Raw genomic sequence first — 17,344 nt, 5'->3', positions numbered from 1 at the left:
GTTGTAATGGGCTATATAGTTTTACTTTCATTACAAGTATTTATACTGTCCTTCAATTTTGTTTTACTGTACAGATAATTTTGGGTGAGGACTATAGTCAACTTCCCCCCCCCTTCCTCAATTATTTATGTAAACAAAATATTTAAAAACTCTGAAATCTTTAAAGGGAATCTACTAAGTGAGTGAAAGCAGGTGAAAGTTAAAGTTCATACACATTTTGTAGTGGGGATTGCTTTGAATTATGTAGAAGTACGTACGTATGCCCAATATGAATGGGGCCCCGTGTAGGAAGTAATTTAATGATAAAATTTTTAAAATAAAAGTGCTTGATAAGTGCAGTGCTTAAACTTTATACAAATGATTCTAAAGTTGAGCCAGTAAACTCATGACTGGACAAGTACAGTGGTCTTGTGGTTTTCATCTGATAACAAAAACAATTTTGTAGTTTTTATTATCAAAAACCAATTATGCTCAAATGTTGACTGTTGGTCTGACATTCTCTTATAACGCAGTAGTATGCATGTTTTAAAATGTTTTATGTTTATTTAGGAAAATGGTATCTTTTGTGGCAGAGACTGTCTAAAATTCTCAATAATTGCTTTTGTGTGATAAAGTGAACAATGTTGTCTTCTGTCGTACAATGTGCATTATTTATATTTGTGTCCGATCATTAACACTTATGATTTCAATGAACACAGATCCGACGTCCTATTGGAACCATTATTGAACTGCTGCTTCCGTTTTTTGCGACATCCTTGCTGCTTATGGCCAGGTAAATATGCACTTAAATATTCCACCCCTTGTAAGAAATTCGACAACAACTTTTAATAATTATTCCATTCCTATTTTCTGGTTTTAATCATGTGTAACTTTAACAATTTGATACTGTTTCCTAAAATGAAAAATGTGAAAGTTTCTTCAATCTTTAATTGATTAGTTTCAATCTTGGAATTGGTCCAGTGCCAATCTTCCAGAGAAATATTGCAATCTGATCTGGAGAAGTATAATTTAAAGACCCTACAAATTAGCTTTGCTTAATAAATGATCGCCAGAATGTAATGGCTGGGAATTAATACTGTACTTAAGTACCACAGGTTATGCTACAGTGTATGTCAGATTTTTGGCCCCAAACATTAAAAAAAAATTTTTTTTGAGTTAACGGTATTTGAAAGAGTATCACCCACTCTAACGAAAAAAGTTAAACTTTTACTTAATGGCGTGGAACCATGACAACAATTTTAAACAATGCTTGTAAGACACATTAGAATTGGTCCTGTGATATATTGTCGGGATCTCGGCAAAACTAATTTTGAGCATTTTATTTCACTGCTTGAAAAAGTCCGCCAATGATTAAATTGGCGGACTTTTTCGAGCAATGGCTCAAATGAAAGCTTGTAACTTTCTCGACCCCCATCAAAATACCTATCGAATTTTAAATCAAACTTTTGGGGTCAAATCGGCAAAAATCTGTTACAGCATCTCTAAAGGCCAGTGAAAATGGCGTTGGGCAAGTAATCTCACAACTGCAATGGAAAAGTCTGGCCGGCTGGTGTTTTTCACTTAAAGAAAGTAAAACAACCATTGTTGTTCACTTGTTGTTTCTGAGGTTCATCAATACAGTGTCTTCTTTTGTGTAAGACAAACGAGAATAATTCACAATGTGAAAATGTGTTGATGATTTTGTCCTTGCATATATACATTGTATTAAATTGGTCTTGTAAAATAATATCTGGTCCATAGAAGATCTTTGAGCTACAAATCATGTTGTCTTATGGATATCCCCCATGATGTAATGTAAGTCCCTAAGCCTTAAATGTCAGACCAGTGTGCGTTTTAAGTCCCTGAAAATACAAGACAAACAAGATTACCACTTCATGTTTTTGTTTTTCTTTAAAATCTTTCCATTTTTTTGCAATTTATTTAAAATGCGATTGAATTATGGCATATTTATAATAATTGAAGAGTCGTTTGAGTATAATTGGAATTGATCCATTGTATTAAAAAACAAAAGAGAGATGTGATTGAACTATGATATTTAAAGATCTGACAGACTATGGGCAAATTCTGGTCTAACCTTTAGAGAAAATTTTAATAATTTATTTTTCTTTTCTCCCTTAGACTTCTCATACAATCAGAAGACCTCTGTTTCAGTAAGTATTGCTCCAGCATGTATTTGTTGTTTTTGCCAAAATGTGATTTTTAAAACGGAATTACGACCGTGTTAGGTACACATATTGAAAACAATCGGATGGAACTTTGTTCAGAGAATGCTGAGAGGCGGGCTTGATTATTCATGGAGGTGTGGGCGTACTATAGTTGCCTTCATGCCCCTGGTCATTGCCTAGATGCCCATTGAAAAGTTCATGTGTACTAAATTTTCCCCCAGAAGTCGCCCTTTACCCATTAGGAATCAGGCCTGAAGAAGTGAGATAAGTCTCCATCTTTCAACAAGACACTCTAAGCCCAATTTCGCAACGTTCAGACATGCTTACCACAGAGTTCTGTGCTTACAGCTATCTATGAAGCGTGTGGCTCTAAGAACTGTAAGCGCAGAACTCCAGGCTAAGCAGTGCCATAAAATTGGGCCGTTTTTTGTTAAAAGCTACTTCTTATGAAAACGAACAAAGCATGCTGTTTGAAATGTATATTCTCAGAGCCCTCCTCCCTGCGAGAAATAATGATTACACAACTTCCATCTATAATGCATGCATTCAGGGTTATTGAAAAACAATCCAATTTATATGACGCACTATTTACTGAGACTACATCACACTCTATAGATTGGACTGTTGACAGGTACATGTGGCTGGGCAAGTGCGTATGTCGTCAATATCTCTGCATACTAAATGAGTTGTCTTTGTTAAAAGCTTAAGATTTTGTGTGAAAAGGCACAGGCCACCCACGCTTGGTTATTGTCAAATACCAGTATTCTCACTTAAGGTATCCCAATAAAATGTTAAATCTGTGACAATTTGGGCTCAGTTGGTCATCAAAGTTTTAAAAAAGTATAAATTTTTGGGGCTTTCAGATGCTTTGACAGATTCAAATATTATTTTAGTGAGAAAAAAACTCTTTCTCAAAAACTTGTTGTTTCTCACAATGTTATCAACAGCTCTCTGTTGCTTGTTGCCAAGTAAGTTTTTAGGATAATATTTTAAGTTATTCCCAGCGTGTCCAGGCCTTTAGTTTCACTTCAAAGTTCATACATGTATCAGAGGCTTTTATAATAATAATTTAAATAATAATTTGGGGGGCTAATCGTCCTTACTCGCAGCTTAGAGCTGATCTGCGAAGGACGCGGCTAAAACGTGTTCGAGAAGCAGGCATGCAAGGGCGCATTCAGCTGCCAGCCACATCAACCCATTATGACCACGGAGCACAGCCAAGATCGAAAGTGTTTGATTTTTTCCTGAGGGAGGAAAACCGGATCATCTGGAAAACCCTCGTGGCACAGCAGAGAACCAACTCACAACTCAACTCACATATGACCCCGACCGGGAATCAAACCGGGGTCACCTTGGTGAGAGGCGAGCGCTTTACGCACAAGCCAACCGTGCCACCCGTTAAGCTTTCTACAAATGTCTTTATAATTATTATTATTATTATTATTAGGGGTGTTGAGCAGGGTAGACACGTTACCCCAGGGGGTGATTTTAGACTAAGACCTAAGATTGGTCAGAACTGTGCCTCAGTCCTAAGTGCTTGTAAAGTCACAAAAATACAAATCACTATGGTGATAATAAAAACCCTTCTTAAGATAAATCTTAGGGCTTTATGAAATTGGCCCCAGGAGACCTACATTGTAAAACAGATGTTTACACGATCTTTGATGCACTGTGAGGCTCAGTAAATTAAATGTTTCTTTGAAATTTTGGTTGTACACTCTGTTAAAATATACTTTGGGTTATCTTAGTGGTCTGCTTTAGCAAGGCAAAGATTGCAGATTTGAGCCCTACCCTGACGCGTCAGGATTTTTACACAAGATGTTGGAAAGTACATACATGTACTAAGAATGCAGGGTTGCTTTAAAAAAATACATTATGTACACAATATTGTGTAAGGGCAAAAACATATCAGTCATGACTGCCACATATTTCAACATTTTGCAATAAAATCATGCATTTTTGCCAAGGCTGAACATTAGAACATACAGTACATGGCTTGCAAAGTTTATTGTCATGCTGGAACAATGACATGTTGCGGTTTATTTTGTACACTTGTGTACATTGTAACAAGTAGCTTCTAAATCATATTGACGCACACATATGTATAAGCAAATTGTACCAGCATAAATTAACGACTCTACATTTTAAGGGACCCATTAGTGAAACCGATACAATAGTTGAGTTGAGTACATCACTCAGCATGGCATCAGCAGAACACAACACCTAACCAGTTACCGTGCAGTAGGGCCTAAGGCTTCTGTGTCAGATAGCTTCCTTGTCATTTCCAAAGCAAATTGGATTTAATGACATCCCTGACTAGGGGAAACGTGTAGTACATAGTACATGTAGGGCCTACATGTATAGGAAGCCTTGTCCAAGGCTCTTTACGCAAGCACCGGCCTGTTTTGAATTCGCGTACATGTACATGTAGCGCGTTGGACGACGACTGCATACGGCACTGTGTATTTGATATACACTACTTGATACCCTTTTCAAAGCAAAAAAGATCAGTCAATTAAAGGTTTAAATTACAGGATTGGTGGATAATTTTATAAAATGTTCAAGTATATATTTTTTTTTAAAGCTGTTGGACACTTTTGGAACAGAATTTTTTTTTTACAGATTTACAAATGACTTTACCGAAGGTAATGGTGAAAGACTTCTATTGAAATATTATTCCATGAAATGCTTTATTTTTTGAGAAAACATTAAAACAACATCAATTCTCAATATCGAGAAAACTGATTTATTTCGAACACATGTCAATGACACGGCCAAACGTGCAGAAACAAGGGTGGGTTTTCCCGTTATTTTCTCCCGACTCCGATGACCGATTGAGCCTAAATTTTCACAGGTTTGTTATTTTATATTTAAAGTTGTGATACACAAATTGTGGGCCTTGGACAATACTGTTTACCGAAAGTGTCCAATGGCTTTAAGTCTGAAAGCTTCTGATGTACTATACATTAGTTCATACAGAACCATTTTCCTGTGGAAGGTTTTTCTCTCAAGTTAAGTCAGTTTCAAGGAAACTGGATCTGAAAACCTTAAACAGCAATGAGCTGATTTTGGTTGGTATAATTAAGCACATTATGCTGAAAATTGTGCCTCGTTTGTCACTTTTTTTTGTAACTCCTGAAAATGGATTCAGCTCACATTTAATACCACAGGTTTGCAGCTTTTTGAACATGTAGGTCTTACTCTTTCGCAAATCAATGGGTATACATATATATATCATGGTTGATTACACAAAAATCACTGTCCGTGACTGTTTTGTCAGCTCTACCAAGCTTGTGTAATACCTTTCAAAAGTGCATGGAGCAGTCATTCAAGGTTCTATTTTTGTCTTTTGGGGAGGGGTGGGGGGGCGAGGGGGCTAATTGATTTCTTTACATACCATTATTTGCAAATATCAGACATTGTGCATTTTGGGGATTTGGTGTGTTACACAACGTGTTGTGCAATGGGTATTCTCTGTGTGTGTGCTACACAAATGTAGGTACATGTACACGCTTACAAAATGGTGCAGTGTGTCTTTCCCCATTGTTGGGGTTTTTCCCTCCCACATCTAAAACTAAGCATTTCATCTTGATTTCTATTAATCCTGTTATTAAATGGTGTTTGAAGCTTTGCATGGTGTGGAGAATAAGAGTAACTATAAATAATAAATATTAATAGTAAACTTGCGGGTACAACCATGGGTAGAAACTCTTTTGAAGGGGTGGTGGCTCTGGAAAGAGCCGGTTTGGTCTCGACCTTTCAAACAGTATACTTTGCTCGTCTTCATTCTGATTTAATCATGTTGTTTGATTGTTGTTGAAGGTTTTGGGTACTTTTTCTTATTGGTTTGAACTGACTGCATGCAATTTGTCAAGATGATCCAACTTCAGTGATTTGCTTGAACTTGTCTTTTCTAGCAGACATTTTGTATGTTTTGTAGTTTTTACCAATGTAAACACGTCAATTTAAGTCTTTTAAAATTCTGTCGTGTAATTTTTGAGCCATTTGTTTGGTTCGTGGTAACACCATATTAATACCTCACCATGCAATGCCTCAAATTTTTTAGATGTTTATAACAAAACCTAATTGAATTGAATTGAATTAAATTGAATTGTGTTCCTTTTCAAAAATAAGCCATAATGTCATTCAATATTATCTGAACTTTCTGTGACAAATAAAGCCAAGCATAAGTATTTAATATTTTACTTTTCCAAAATACATAAAGAAAGTTAAATACAATGATTTGCACTGATAACCTGAATACATGTAATGTCCAGTTTAAATCTAAAGTACTTTTCTGTTTTGTTCACCAGCAACCTTTGAGCCAGGACTCTCCAGCCAAGAGTCGTTGAGTACTGCGGAAATCCAACAGCTACAGTCATGCTTTGTTAACGGCACTGACTGCCCGGAACTGGCTTACTTTCCACAAAACAATCTCAGTAAGTACCACTGCTTGTCCCCTCACCCCAACTTGCTCACTTTTACTGACAACCCAAAGAGTTTTGATAGTGATTTCATACTTTACCTAGAACATTTGAGAATTCACCTGGAACATTTGAGACTTCACACAGAACATTTCAAATCAAACTTTACCTGGAACATTTCTTCAGACCTTACTTGGAACAATTCAGACCTTATTGGGAACATTTGAGACTTTACCAGGAATGTTTGCTACTTGGAACATTTGATACTTTACTATGAACATTTGAGACTTAACATGGAACTTTGAGACTTTACCTGAAATTTTTGAGACTATATTTAAGGGAACTAAGGGAACCAAAAGGGTAGGTGACAATGTCTTCAGCAGCAATAAAGACCTAAAGCCAAGGTCAAAGACACTGGTCTTGGATCCAGTGCAATTTTTGAGCCCGATCAGGCATGTCAAGTGCTGACCTATGTTTCACTGTTTTGTTTTTCAGCTGATTTGTTAATGGCAGGAGTAGCACTACAGGTGCAAGTTCCTCTCTCACCCTCGAATTTCACCTCTGAGGAAGAACTGGTCAAGACTGCAGCCGAGGATCTCAATCTTTACTATGCAGGTAAAGATTTAGTTTAAAAATTTTTTTTTTATGATAAACAGGGACAGTATTTTAAAAACATCTCAGTTTAAAAGTATTTTCTGTATGCAAATTCATCAAATGTTTAATGGAAGGTACATGTACACGTTTGGTTATTACTAAAAAATAATATTAACTTAAATTTGACTTGTTAACGAGCATTGGAGAGCTGTTAATAATATAAAACATTGTGGGGAAACGAATCCCTTTGAAGTAAGGTAGGTTTTGAGAAATGGGTAATTTCTCAATTAAATAATAAAAGACTTCTAGCTAGAAGTCTTTTATTCCTATTCTGAAAGCATACAAATGTGTTGAACAAGGGTGTTTTTTCTTTCATAACTTTCTCGCAACTTTGATGACCAATTGAGCCCTAATTTTCACAGTCTTGTTATTTTATGCTTTTGACGGGATACACCAAGTGAGCACACTGGTCTTTGACAATTACCAAATGATTACAGTGCCTTTAAACTGGTTTCTTATTTTTCAGCCATTATATTTGACCTTCCAATGGATGCAACGACACTTCCACCAAATGTGACGTACAAGATTCGTCTGGCGCATGACCTGGTGAGCAGAGAGACGTGGTACACTGAGCGAACCTACCCAAACTTTCAGCTGGTCGGACCCAGAACGTACAAGTGAGTATTAAACAGTAGGGCAGTTTTGATTTGCCAGTCATGCTGCAGTAGTTTAACCCATCCCTTACCATAGATAACTACCCATCCCTTACCATAGACAACTTAAGGTTAAGTTCGCCGCTATCTTACTCCCTTTTCAGTACCATAGATGACTTTAGTCGACTGCATTCATACCCCCTCTTCCTTACCATAGATGACTTTAGTCGACTGCATTCATACCCCCTCTTCCTTACCATAGATGACTTTAGTCGACTGCATTCATACCCCCTCTTCCTTACCATAGATGACTTTATAACACCCCTTACAAGTATTCTGCCTGGTTATTGGTTTAGAGCGCGTCACATGACATGTCTTAGTTTTGCTAGACGACTGCAGTGTGATAGTACGTTGGTTTGCCATGCGCTAGTCTGTAGACTAGCACACGGCGTGCAGTACCCAGACATCCATTGAGTGTACGAGGATGATAAATTAATAGTCTGTAACCATTTCGGATTGCACGACACTACATGCAACACAGTAAGTAAAAGTGTTTGCAATCTGTATTCGCGTCGTCCGTGGATTGTAGCATTCAGGTCTGTAACTTAATAATAATAGTACAGTATTTAGAAATGTTTGGGGTGTTATAAAACAAATATTGACTGCTTTTACTCGTGCAATGGTTAAAACTATGACTCCCTCGTTGATCCCCGTAGCGTTCTATTTTCCCTCGGCTTCGCCTCGGGAAAATAGAACGCTCCGGGGATCACCTCGGGAGTCATAGTTTTAACCATAGCAGTCGAAGCAGTCAATATTTGTATATTAGTCCACTGCATTCAAACCCCCTCTTCCTTACCATACATGTAGATGACTTTAGTTGACTGCATTTATACCCACTCTTCCTTACCATAGATGACTTAAGTCAACTGCATTCATACCCCCTCTTCCTTACCATACATGTAGATGGCATAAGTCAACTGCACTCTTACCCCCTCTTCCTTACCATAGACAACTTTAGTCGACTGTACTCTTACCCCTCTTCCTTACCATAGATGACTTTGGTCCACTGCATTCATACCCCCTCTTCCTTACCATACATGTAGATGACTTTGGTCGACTGCACTCTTACCCCCTCTTCCTTACCATAGACAACATTAGTCGACTGCACTCATATTTTCTATATTTCTTACCATAGGCCACTCTAAAAGTTTCCTTCATACCCCCTATTCTTACCATAGACAACTTTGGCTTTATTAATTTCCATGCTAATTATCAACGCAATCTAACATAATGTAACTTCCTGCTTATATTTTATCCCTTGATGCATCTCCAGCATGTACAAAATCCGCTTCCTAAGGCTGCAAAACGCTATAGATTCCATCATTGCTTTCACTCACTTAGTAGATCTGCAGGGAGCAGTAACGGCTTTTCTGCTTGCTCAGACAGTTCAAGTACAGTTACAGGTAAGAAATGATCCAGACCCTGCTCTCCAAAACTTTCAGCTCCGTTAGACCATCTTCAATTTCGTGGAGCTTCTTTACACAAATTAGCTTAGCACACAAAAATTATGCTCAACAAATAAAGGTTAAAGGCAGTAGACACTATTGGTAATTACTGTAAATAATTGTCAGCATAAAACCTCACTTGCTAACGAGTAATGGGGAGAGGTTGATAGTATAAAACATTGTGAAAAACGGCTTCCTCTGAAGTGACGTAGTTTTCGAGAAAGAAGTGGTTTTCCACGAATTCGATTTCTAGACCTCAAGTTTAGGTCTCGAAATCAAGCATATGAAAGCACACAACTTCGTGTGACAAGGGTGATTTTTTCTTTGATAGTTATCTCGCAACTCCGACCACCAATCAAGCTAAAATTTTCACAGGTTTGTTATTTTATGCATATGTTGAGATCACCAAGTGAGAAGACCGGTCTTTGACAATTACCAATAGTGTCCATTGTCTTCAAGACATGACATCGCATCAGATATCAATGCTGATGCTTTAGTTGTATTCGATTCTAACCAATGTTCCCCTCATTTATTCTGAAAAGCATCAATGTTTTTACTTGACAAGCTGACAGGTAAAGGAAGTGATTTGAATTGCTCGTTGGCGACTGCTGGTTTTAAACCCTGTGACTTATTTTAGCTTTTGGGGTATCAGAAACATTTGCCATAGCTTTTAGCAAGTTCTCAGGTACCTATGCTTACTTTTTCTTGTTTCTTGTCAGATTATCTTTTTTTTTAAGCAGTGTTTTTTTCTTTTGCAGCAATTTCCTCATCCGGGCTACTTATCAGACAGTTTTCTGCTAAGTCTTGAGTTCCTCATGCCGTTCCTCATCTGTCTCAGTTTCATCTACTCCGCTGGGACTGTCGTCAGGGTATGTTTGAATTGAAAATAATTAAGAATGATTGATGACAATAGCGGACAAAAAAACACTACACCACAGAGAGAAAGTTCAAGTGCGCTCCATGTTTAACTTAAGTTTGACTCATTTTGACTCAAACCCAGGCTGATCGACCATTGGTTGACTACTGTGGTCGACCATTTGGAACCAGCTTCATAACCATGATTTCTTCCATGGTCCTTAAAGCCTGTTCCATGCTTACATGTGTAAAGTGCACTTAAAGGAACATGTTGCCTTCGATCGGTCAAGTTTGTCTTTGAAAAGCGTTTGTAACCGTTCAATATAAAATGCATGACTAGAAAGATGTTTTAAAAGTAGAATATAATGTTTCACACAAGTTTCACTCTAAATTGCATGGTTTTCCTTTTACGTCGTCGACAAACACGGTCGGCCGTTTATGGGAGTCAAATTTTTGAGGGGGGGGGGGGGGCAATCCGCTGGTGTAAACATTGCCAGAGGATTTCCAGGAGAACGAGTTGTGGGCTGCCAACATTGGTGAACATTTAGGAACGTATTCCTTGCTCTCAATAAAATGAAAAAAAAAAAAAAAAAAATGATTGAGATTTTGCCATTTTCTTTTGTTTTGGTTTTCAGATACAGTGTTCTCAAGCACAACTTAATTAAGAGGGAAATATTTCACATAAAAATGTGTTTATTATGAATTTCATGATCAATAGTTCTAACTTCATAATTAAGCTTTCAGGTTAATATTTACCATTCCTTAAAATATTTTGCCTCTGGTTGATTTGTTTATTTTAGGAGCTTGTTTTGGAGAAGGAGAAGCGATTAAAGGAGAGTATGAAGATGATGGGTCTAGCTAACTGGCTTCACTGGTTGGCATGGTACATCAAGAACCTCGTCTTCCTTATCATCCCGGTCCTCCTCATTACTATAATGCTCAAGGTAAGGCAACATCAATTCTCATCATCTAAAGAGATTGTGTACAATCAAATGGTTCCAAAAACCGAAGGTGTACTTTACCTTTAATTGTGCAAATAATTATACAAGTTGTATTTTGTCTCTTGTGGTTTTCTTCAAAGGCAGTGGACACTATTGGTAATTACTCAAAATAATTATCAGCATAAAAACTTACTTGGTAACGAGTAATGGGGAGATGTTGATAGTATAAAACATTGTGAGAAACAGTTCCCTCTGAAGTTTCATGGTTTTCAAAAAAATAAAAATGTATTATCCACGAATTTGATTTGAGACCTCAAAATTTGAATTGGAGGTCCCAAAATGAAGCATTGGATAGCACACAACTTCGTGTGGTGTGACAAGGGTGTTTTTCTTCCATTATCTCGCAACTTCGAGGACCAATAGAATTTAAATTTTCACAGGTTTGCTTTTTTATGCATATGTTGATCAAGTTGCTGTTAATCAAGATGTTTCTGTGCTTTGCAATTTTTCATGCGTTCAGGTTTTAATTAATTGGGCCTCGGTTTTTCATACTGATCATATTGTTCAATATCTTGTTTAACAGGTTTCTTTCATTAGTGTGTATTGAACATTGGAAAAACCAATGGTTGTTAAAGATTTTATAAAGAAAAGCCCCTCCGTTTCATTTTAAACAGGACGAGGATGCTAAACATGTTTTTTTGTTAACTCGGCCTCAACTGACAATGATGGGTTTTGAATGAAGCCATTTCTCACTGCTGTTGTTGTCTAATTCTACTTCCCTGGTTAAACCTTGTATCATGACTTGCTATTTAAGTGTGTACAGAGGTCAATGGGGCCTTTCACCAGGTGATAATCAATACATGTTTTGTTGGGGTTGTACATGTACACATGGAGTTTGTGCATGCTTAATGTGCTTTTTGAAATACAGGCTGGATGGGCAGTCAAATGTGGCAGAGGGTATAAAAAAAAAAAAAACTTGTTCAACGCAGAAGATATTTTACTCTAAAAAAAGGTTGCACGTATGATCTATTTTACATGTGTCATAGAGTGAGAAGATTTTATGAACTCAAGAATTGTCATGAATCGTAATGTGTACAATCCATGTCACAAGAGGGCATTATCACTCAAGAAATACTATGGGATGTACCAAATACAGCACAAAATCAGCAAGATACGTTCGGGTTGATGAGAAAGAATTTTTGAAAACAAAATTATACTATAGAGCAATATACGGAATTAAAAATATATATTAAAATAATCTGGGCATTTATTGACACCCCCCCCCCCCAACACACAAAACAGCGGCACTAAGAGTAACACTTTAAGCATTTGAAGTATCTCAGTATGAAACTCAGTGTGGTTGTGACCAACTTTTAAATATACAAGACTTGCAATTAAGTCAACTAACATGTGATGTACAGTCTCCAGTCTCCATACATGACGTAGTTCTTGTCTAAAATGGTTTTAATAAAATGTGCACTCCCCGAACATTGTAGGTTTTTATTGATGTTCACTAAACCAATTGATTTTGAATTGCTGTATTATGTAACAGTGCACATATACAGTGTCTGACATGTTAATACATTATTTACTGTCTTAATGCAGCCAAGTCAAACAGGGGTGCAAGGGTTCCATGTACTTATTCAAACAATAATTTTTTGTTCCCGAAACAATGAAACCACTCGTTGAAAATGAGTCAGATGTCGCCCAATGCATTAAGTTATATGGACAGTTTTTTTTTTATTTAATTTTTTTTATTTAATTTTTTTTTAAACTTTACTTTTTTTTGCATGGTAAACCACACAACAAATTTGTGATCACACTTTAGTATAATTTGTATCCTTTTGCGCGAAATGGTGGTTTAAAACATCACTTTACTTGTACTTGCTAATTTCAAACGGGAGTAATTCAGCAACGCCGTACACCCCAAAGCTTTGACATACATGTATAGGCCCCAAACCAATGGTCGTTCAAGATTTTGAAAAGAAAAGCCTCTCCGTTTCATTTTAAACAGGACGAGGACGCTAAACATGTTTTTTTGTTAACTTGGCCTCAACTGACAATGAGGTGTTTTGAAAGAAGCCATTTCTAGCTGCTGTTGTTGTTAAACCTTGTATCATGACTTGCAATTTAAGTGTGTACAGAGGTCAATGGGGCCTTCCACTAGGTGATAATCAATACATGTTTTGTTGGGGTTGTACATGTACATGGAGTTTATGCATGCTTAATGTGCTTTTTGAAATACAGTCTGGATGGGCAGTCAAATGTGGCAGAGGGTATAACAAAAAAAAACTTGTTCAACATGAAAGATATGCATTAAGTTATATGGACAGTTTAATGTGGAAAATATCAAAAATGTTTTTAATTTTTTTTTTTTTTATTTTTTTTTATATATACTTTACTTTACTTTTTAAGATCTTTATTTGCATGGTAACCTTTAGAATGCTTACTGTTAGGCAATAAAGCTATGAATACAACAGATTTGTGATCACACTTTAGTATAATTTGTATCCTTTTGCGCGAAATGGTAGTTTAAAACATCACTTTACTTGTACTTTGTTTTTCACAAAAAATGATGTATTGGCTAATTTCAAACGGGAGTAACTCAGCAACGTCGTACACCCCAAAGCTTAGACATATACGTACCCAATTACTGCTGGTGGTGTGTTTTTTCCAGCCATGCATATAACTCAAATCTTTAAATTGTCAACATCTGACTCATTTTCACAAAGCGGTTCACATATTTCATTGTTTCGAGAACAACAAACAAAGACTTTTATTGGATTCACCTCATTTTTGTTTTAAAAAGGTGATGGCTTCTACAAGTACATAGTACTGTTAATTCTGCATTTAAATTTGTTTGTGATGTGCAAAAGACCTTTCCATTATTGATTATAAACAAAGTCCGGTTTCGCATGGCCGGCCGAATGGTAGAAAAACAATCAATTGTGTTAACAGATACTGTAACCAATTGAAACATTTTCTGTAAAGAAATATCTTTTATGCTTTTTTTAAATTTGTTTTCAACAAATTCAACTTAATCTTGAATTTTTTTTGGGGGGATCATTTTCACAAACTGTAGCTGTCTGTTTTTGATCTGCATATATGGCTTTTGTAGTTTTCTGTCCTCGGTTGGCAAAAACTTTGGCTGTGATGTTGCAATAGAGAAGGTCTTTAGAGTACATGTACATTCCCTGTAAGTATTGCATGATATAAATGTCCGAACTTATTATTATGGAATTGTGGACAAATATGCTCATGCGCCACACTCTCAACCAATGGTAGATGTAGGTCTTAATAGACCCTTCCCATGAAATATGTAAATTGCACAGAGCACGTGCGCACTGACGTTTTGGTTGGCAAAATGAGGGAAAATCGCGCTGTTTTGTACACGGCTAATGGGTGCGTGACGCACACGCGATTGCGCGTCTCCTTAGTGCACAACTCTATGGCGTTTGCCAACCAACAGGGTCTGTACGCATGCGTGAATGTAATAAGCATATTTCATGGGAAGGTTCCATTGGCATTGCCTCCATGATAGCGCTGTGGGTCTTGTGACATTATACATACATGTACATACAAGGGTCTGTTATAAGACTGTCTCACCTGCGTCGCAGCGTGTGTTTTGCAGGAGTTCAGCACAAGTTAACTGATGTGAAATATTTGATGCAAATTTGTTGCGAAAAATTATATCTATATATATATTCGGTTTGCGCAACATCATGTGGGTGCCTACAGTACATGTACTTGCCAGGTAGAGTTTGTTCTTTGGAGAACTGTCTTGCTATTCTACTACCGCGGAGTAAATTTGTGGATTTTCGGGAGACTTCTCAGTTCTGAAAAGAAGAACTGTCCTGCTTTTAACTACTACATGTACATGTACATGTACGTGGGCAGAAGGTAGTACAGTAGTTAAAATTCATTTCGCATTCGCTAATAAGTGCACTGACTTTTTTCTTCCCTATGTCCCAACAGGTAGGCAAGGTGTTCCCAAACAGTGACCCGACTGTCTTGTTTGTCTTCTTGTTGCTGTGGATGGTTTGTAGTATCGCCTGGGGCTTCACCATCAGTGTTTTCTTCTCCCGTGCCCTTCTTGGTCTCATCTTTGGCTTTGTGGCATGGTTTCTCAATTATCTTCCTCTGCTCTTCTTGGATTACGACAGCTCCACTTTGTAAGTGTTCTCCAAATAGACCGATCCATTAGGCTCCACCCATGGCTAGTCTCCAATGCCATTCTGCATACGCGCACGCATGTCAGACCTTATCTGTCAGACTTTTGGTTGCAATGCGGGTTTTGATTGGTCAATATGTAAGTGGGCGGGGCTTACTGGATCAGTGTATTGGTGGTTCATTCTTTGAAAAGAAACCTGGGCTGATGAGGTCGTCGAAGGGTATTTTATAATGCTATTTTTAAGTGTTCTCCAAATTGATTGTCCATTCTTTGAAACGGGATTAATTAAGAAACTTGAGCTGATGAGGCCATCAAAGGTTATTTTCTAATGCTATTTGCAAGTGTTCACAAAAGTGACTGTTCATTTGAAATGGTCACCCTCAAATAAGAAATTGGGGCTGTTGCCTTGGCACATAGGTTAATTGTAATGCTATTTGTAAGTGTTCTTAAATTTATAGTTCATTCTTTAAGATGGTACTCTTGAATAAGAAATTTGGACTGGTCTGCCAAATCCTTCATGAGCCTTCTTATTTATTTAGAAGAAGTAAAGCTGTATACCAAAGGGAGAAAAGACAAGTCTACATTGTGTCCAAACTTGTAGTTTTGTCTTCCCTTCTTTCTCCAGAAGACAGTCGGAGCATACTGATCGAAACGTTGAGTTGAAACCAACGGTTCGTTTCAGAACCACTCCAAGTCTTTTGAGATAGTCATACCATGTACATGGTGTTACTGCAAATCTTCCCATATCGTATTTCCACCATGCAAAGTTTTAAACCCTACTTCCCTGTGATACATGTAATCTGTAAGCCTCCTTATTATATAACATCTGGAGTTTCGGACCTAGAATAAAGACGTACATTGTACACCCAATCGAGCAAGCTATTTTCAGGCATTTGTACATTCATTTAATCTCATCCCTGTTGATATAAAATTGCTGACATTGCCTGTCATTTTACATGCACAAATTAGCAATAGCCTACAGCTAAATATCTTTCCCATGACATACTCTGACTGTGTGGGAAATTCCAGGCTTGTATGACCAAAGACACAGTCCCATCACCTTTGAAGTGTGATACTTAATGAATTATTGTGATCTTTGCAAACAGTTTGTGCAAAGTTTGCATTAGGTTTATTTTGGACCCTGTGACAAACTAACAAGCAGGATACTTTGCAGCATTTATTGTACAAGTGTTTTTGATGTCTTTTCTTCTTCCAGGGAAGTTAAGACAGCTGCATCGCTTCTGTCCAACGTGGCCTTTGGTTTTGGCGTCAAGGTGATGGCCTTGTACGAAGGCCAAGGTGTTGGTCTGCAGTGGTCAAATCTGGCAACATCGCCCTCTCTTGATGACCCCTTCTCCATGGGAATAGTCTTTATGATGTTCATCCTTGACACCTTCATATACTTACTGATAACTTGGTAAGTGCTTTGCAGTTCTGTGTTGTCGTCTCTCAAGGTGAGGGTTAAATGGAAAGCGTAGACAATTTAACGGGAGGTGTCTCTTCACATTTTCTTTGAACTAGCGTGACTAGATTAGATTGTAAGAATGTTAAAGACACTGGACACTATAAGTGTTGTCAAAAACCAGGCTTCTCACTTGGCGTATCTCAACATATGCATAGAATAACAAACCTGTCAAAATTTGAGCTCAATCGGTCATCGAAGTTGTGAGATAATAATGAAAGAACAAAACACCCTTGTCACACGAAGTTGTGTGCTTTCAGATGCTTGATTTCGAGACCTCAAAATCTAATCAAAATTCGTGGAAAATTTCTTCTTTCTCGAAAACTGCGTCACTTCAGAGGGAGCTGTTTATCACAATGTTTTATACATATCCTCTCCCAATTACTCGTTACCAAGTAAGGTTTTATGCCAATTTTTTTGGGAGTAATTACCAATAGTGTCCACTGCCTTTAAAAACAAGAATTTGAGTGTAGTTGTGAAAACTGTAAAATAACTCGTATCACTAGTGAAGTGTAATAATAATGGTAATGGTAATGATAATAGTAATAATAAAAATGAAGAGATTTGTAAAGCG

At 37.3% G+C, this 17,344-nt stretch overlaps 1 protein-coding gene across 2 annotated transcripts in view; it reads left to right on the top strand.

Moving 5' to 3' along the window:
* The window catches only part of LOC139934744 (phospholipid-transporting ATPase ABCA3-like), a 58,428-nt gene that overhangs the window by 5,812 nt on the left and 35,272 nt on the right, over window positions 1-17,344 (top strand). For both annotated transcript variants that reach the window (XM_071929136.1, XM_071929135.1), the window contains exons 2-11: window positions 699-772; window positions 2,119-2,150; window positions 6,479-6,604; window positions 7,085-7,204; window positions 7,710-7,860; window positions 9,170-9,299; window positions 10,100-10,210; window positions 10,997-11,140; window positions 15,113-15,309; window positions 16,525-16,725. In XM_071929136.1, coding sequence (XP_071785237.1) covers window positions 699-772; window positions 2,119-2,150; window positions 6,479-6,604; window positions 7,085-7,204; window positions 7,710-7,860; window positions 9,170-9,299; window positions 10,100-10,210; window positions 10,997-11,140; window positions 15,113-15,309; window positions 16,525-16,725 — 1,286 coding nt within the window. The remainder of the gene's footprint in view (window positions 1-698; window positions 773-2,118; window positions 2,151-6,478; window positions 6,605-7,084; window positions 7,205-7,709; window positions 7,861-9,169; window positions 9,300-10,099; window positions 10,211-10,996; window positions 11,141-15,112; window positions 15,310-16,524; window positions 16,726-17,344) is intronic.

The sequence above is a fragment of the Asterias amurensis genome, chromosome 3 (genome assembly GCF_032118995.1).
Source record: "Asterias amurensis chromosome 3, ASM3211899v1".
Classification (NCBI taxonomy): Eukaryota; Metazoa; Echinodermata; class Asteroidea; order Forcipulatida; family Asteriidae; genus Asterias; species Asterias amurensis.
Note: the sequence above shows the minus strand (reverse complement) of the source record. Positions and strands in the feature narration are given on the sequence as shown.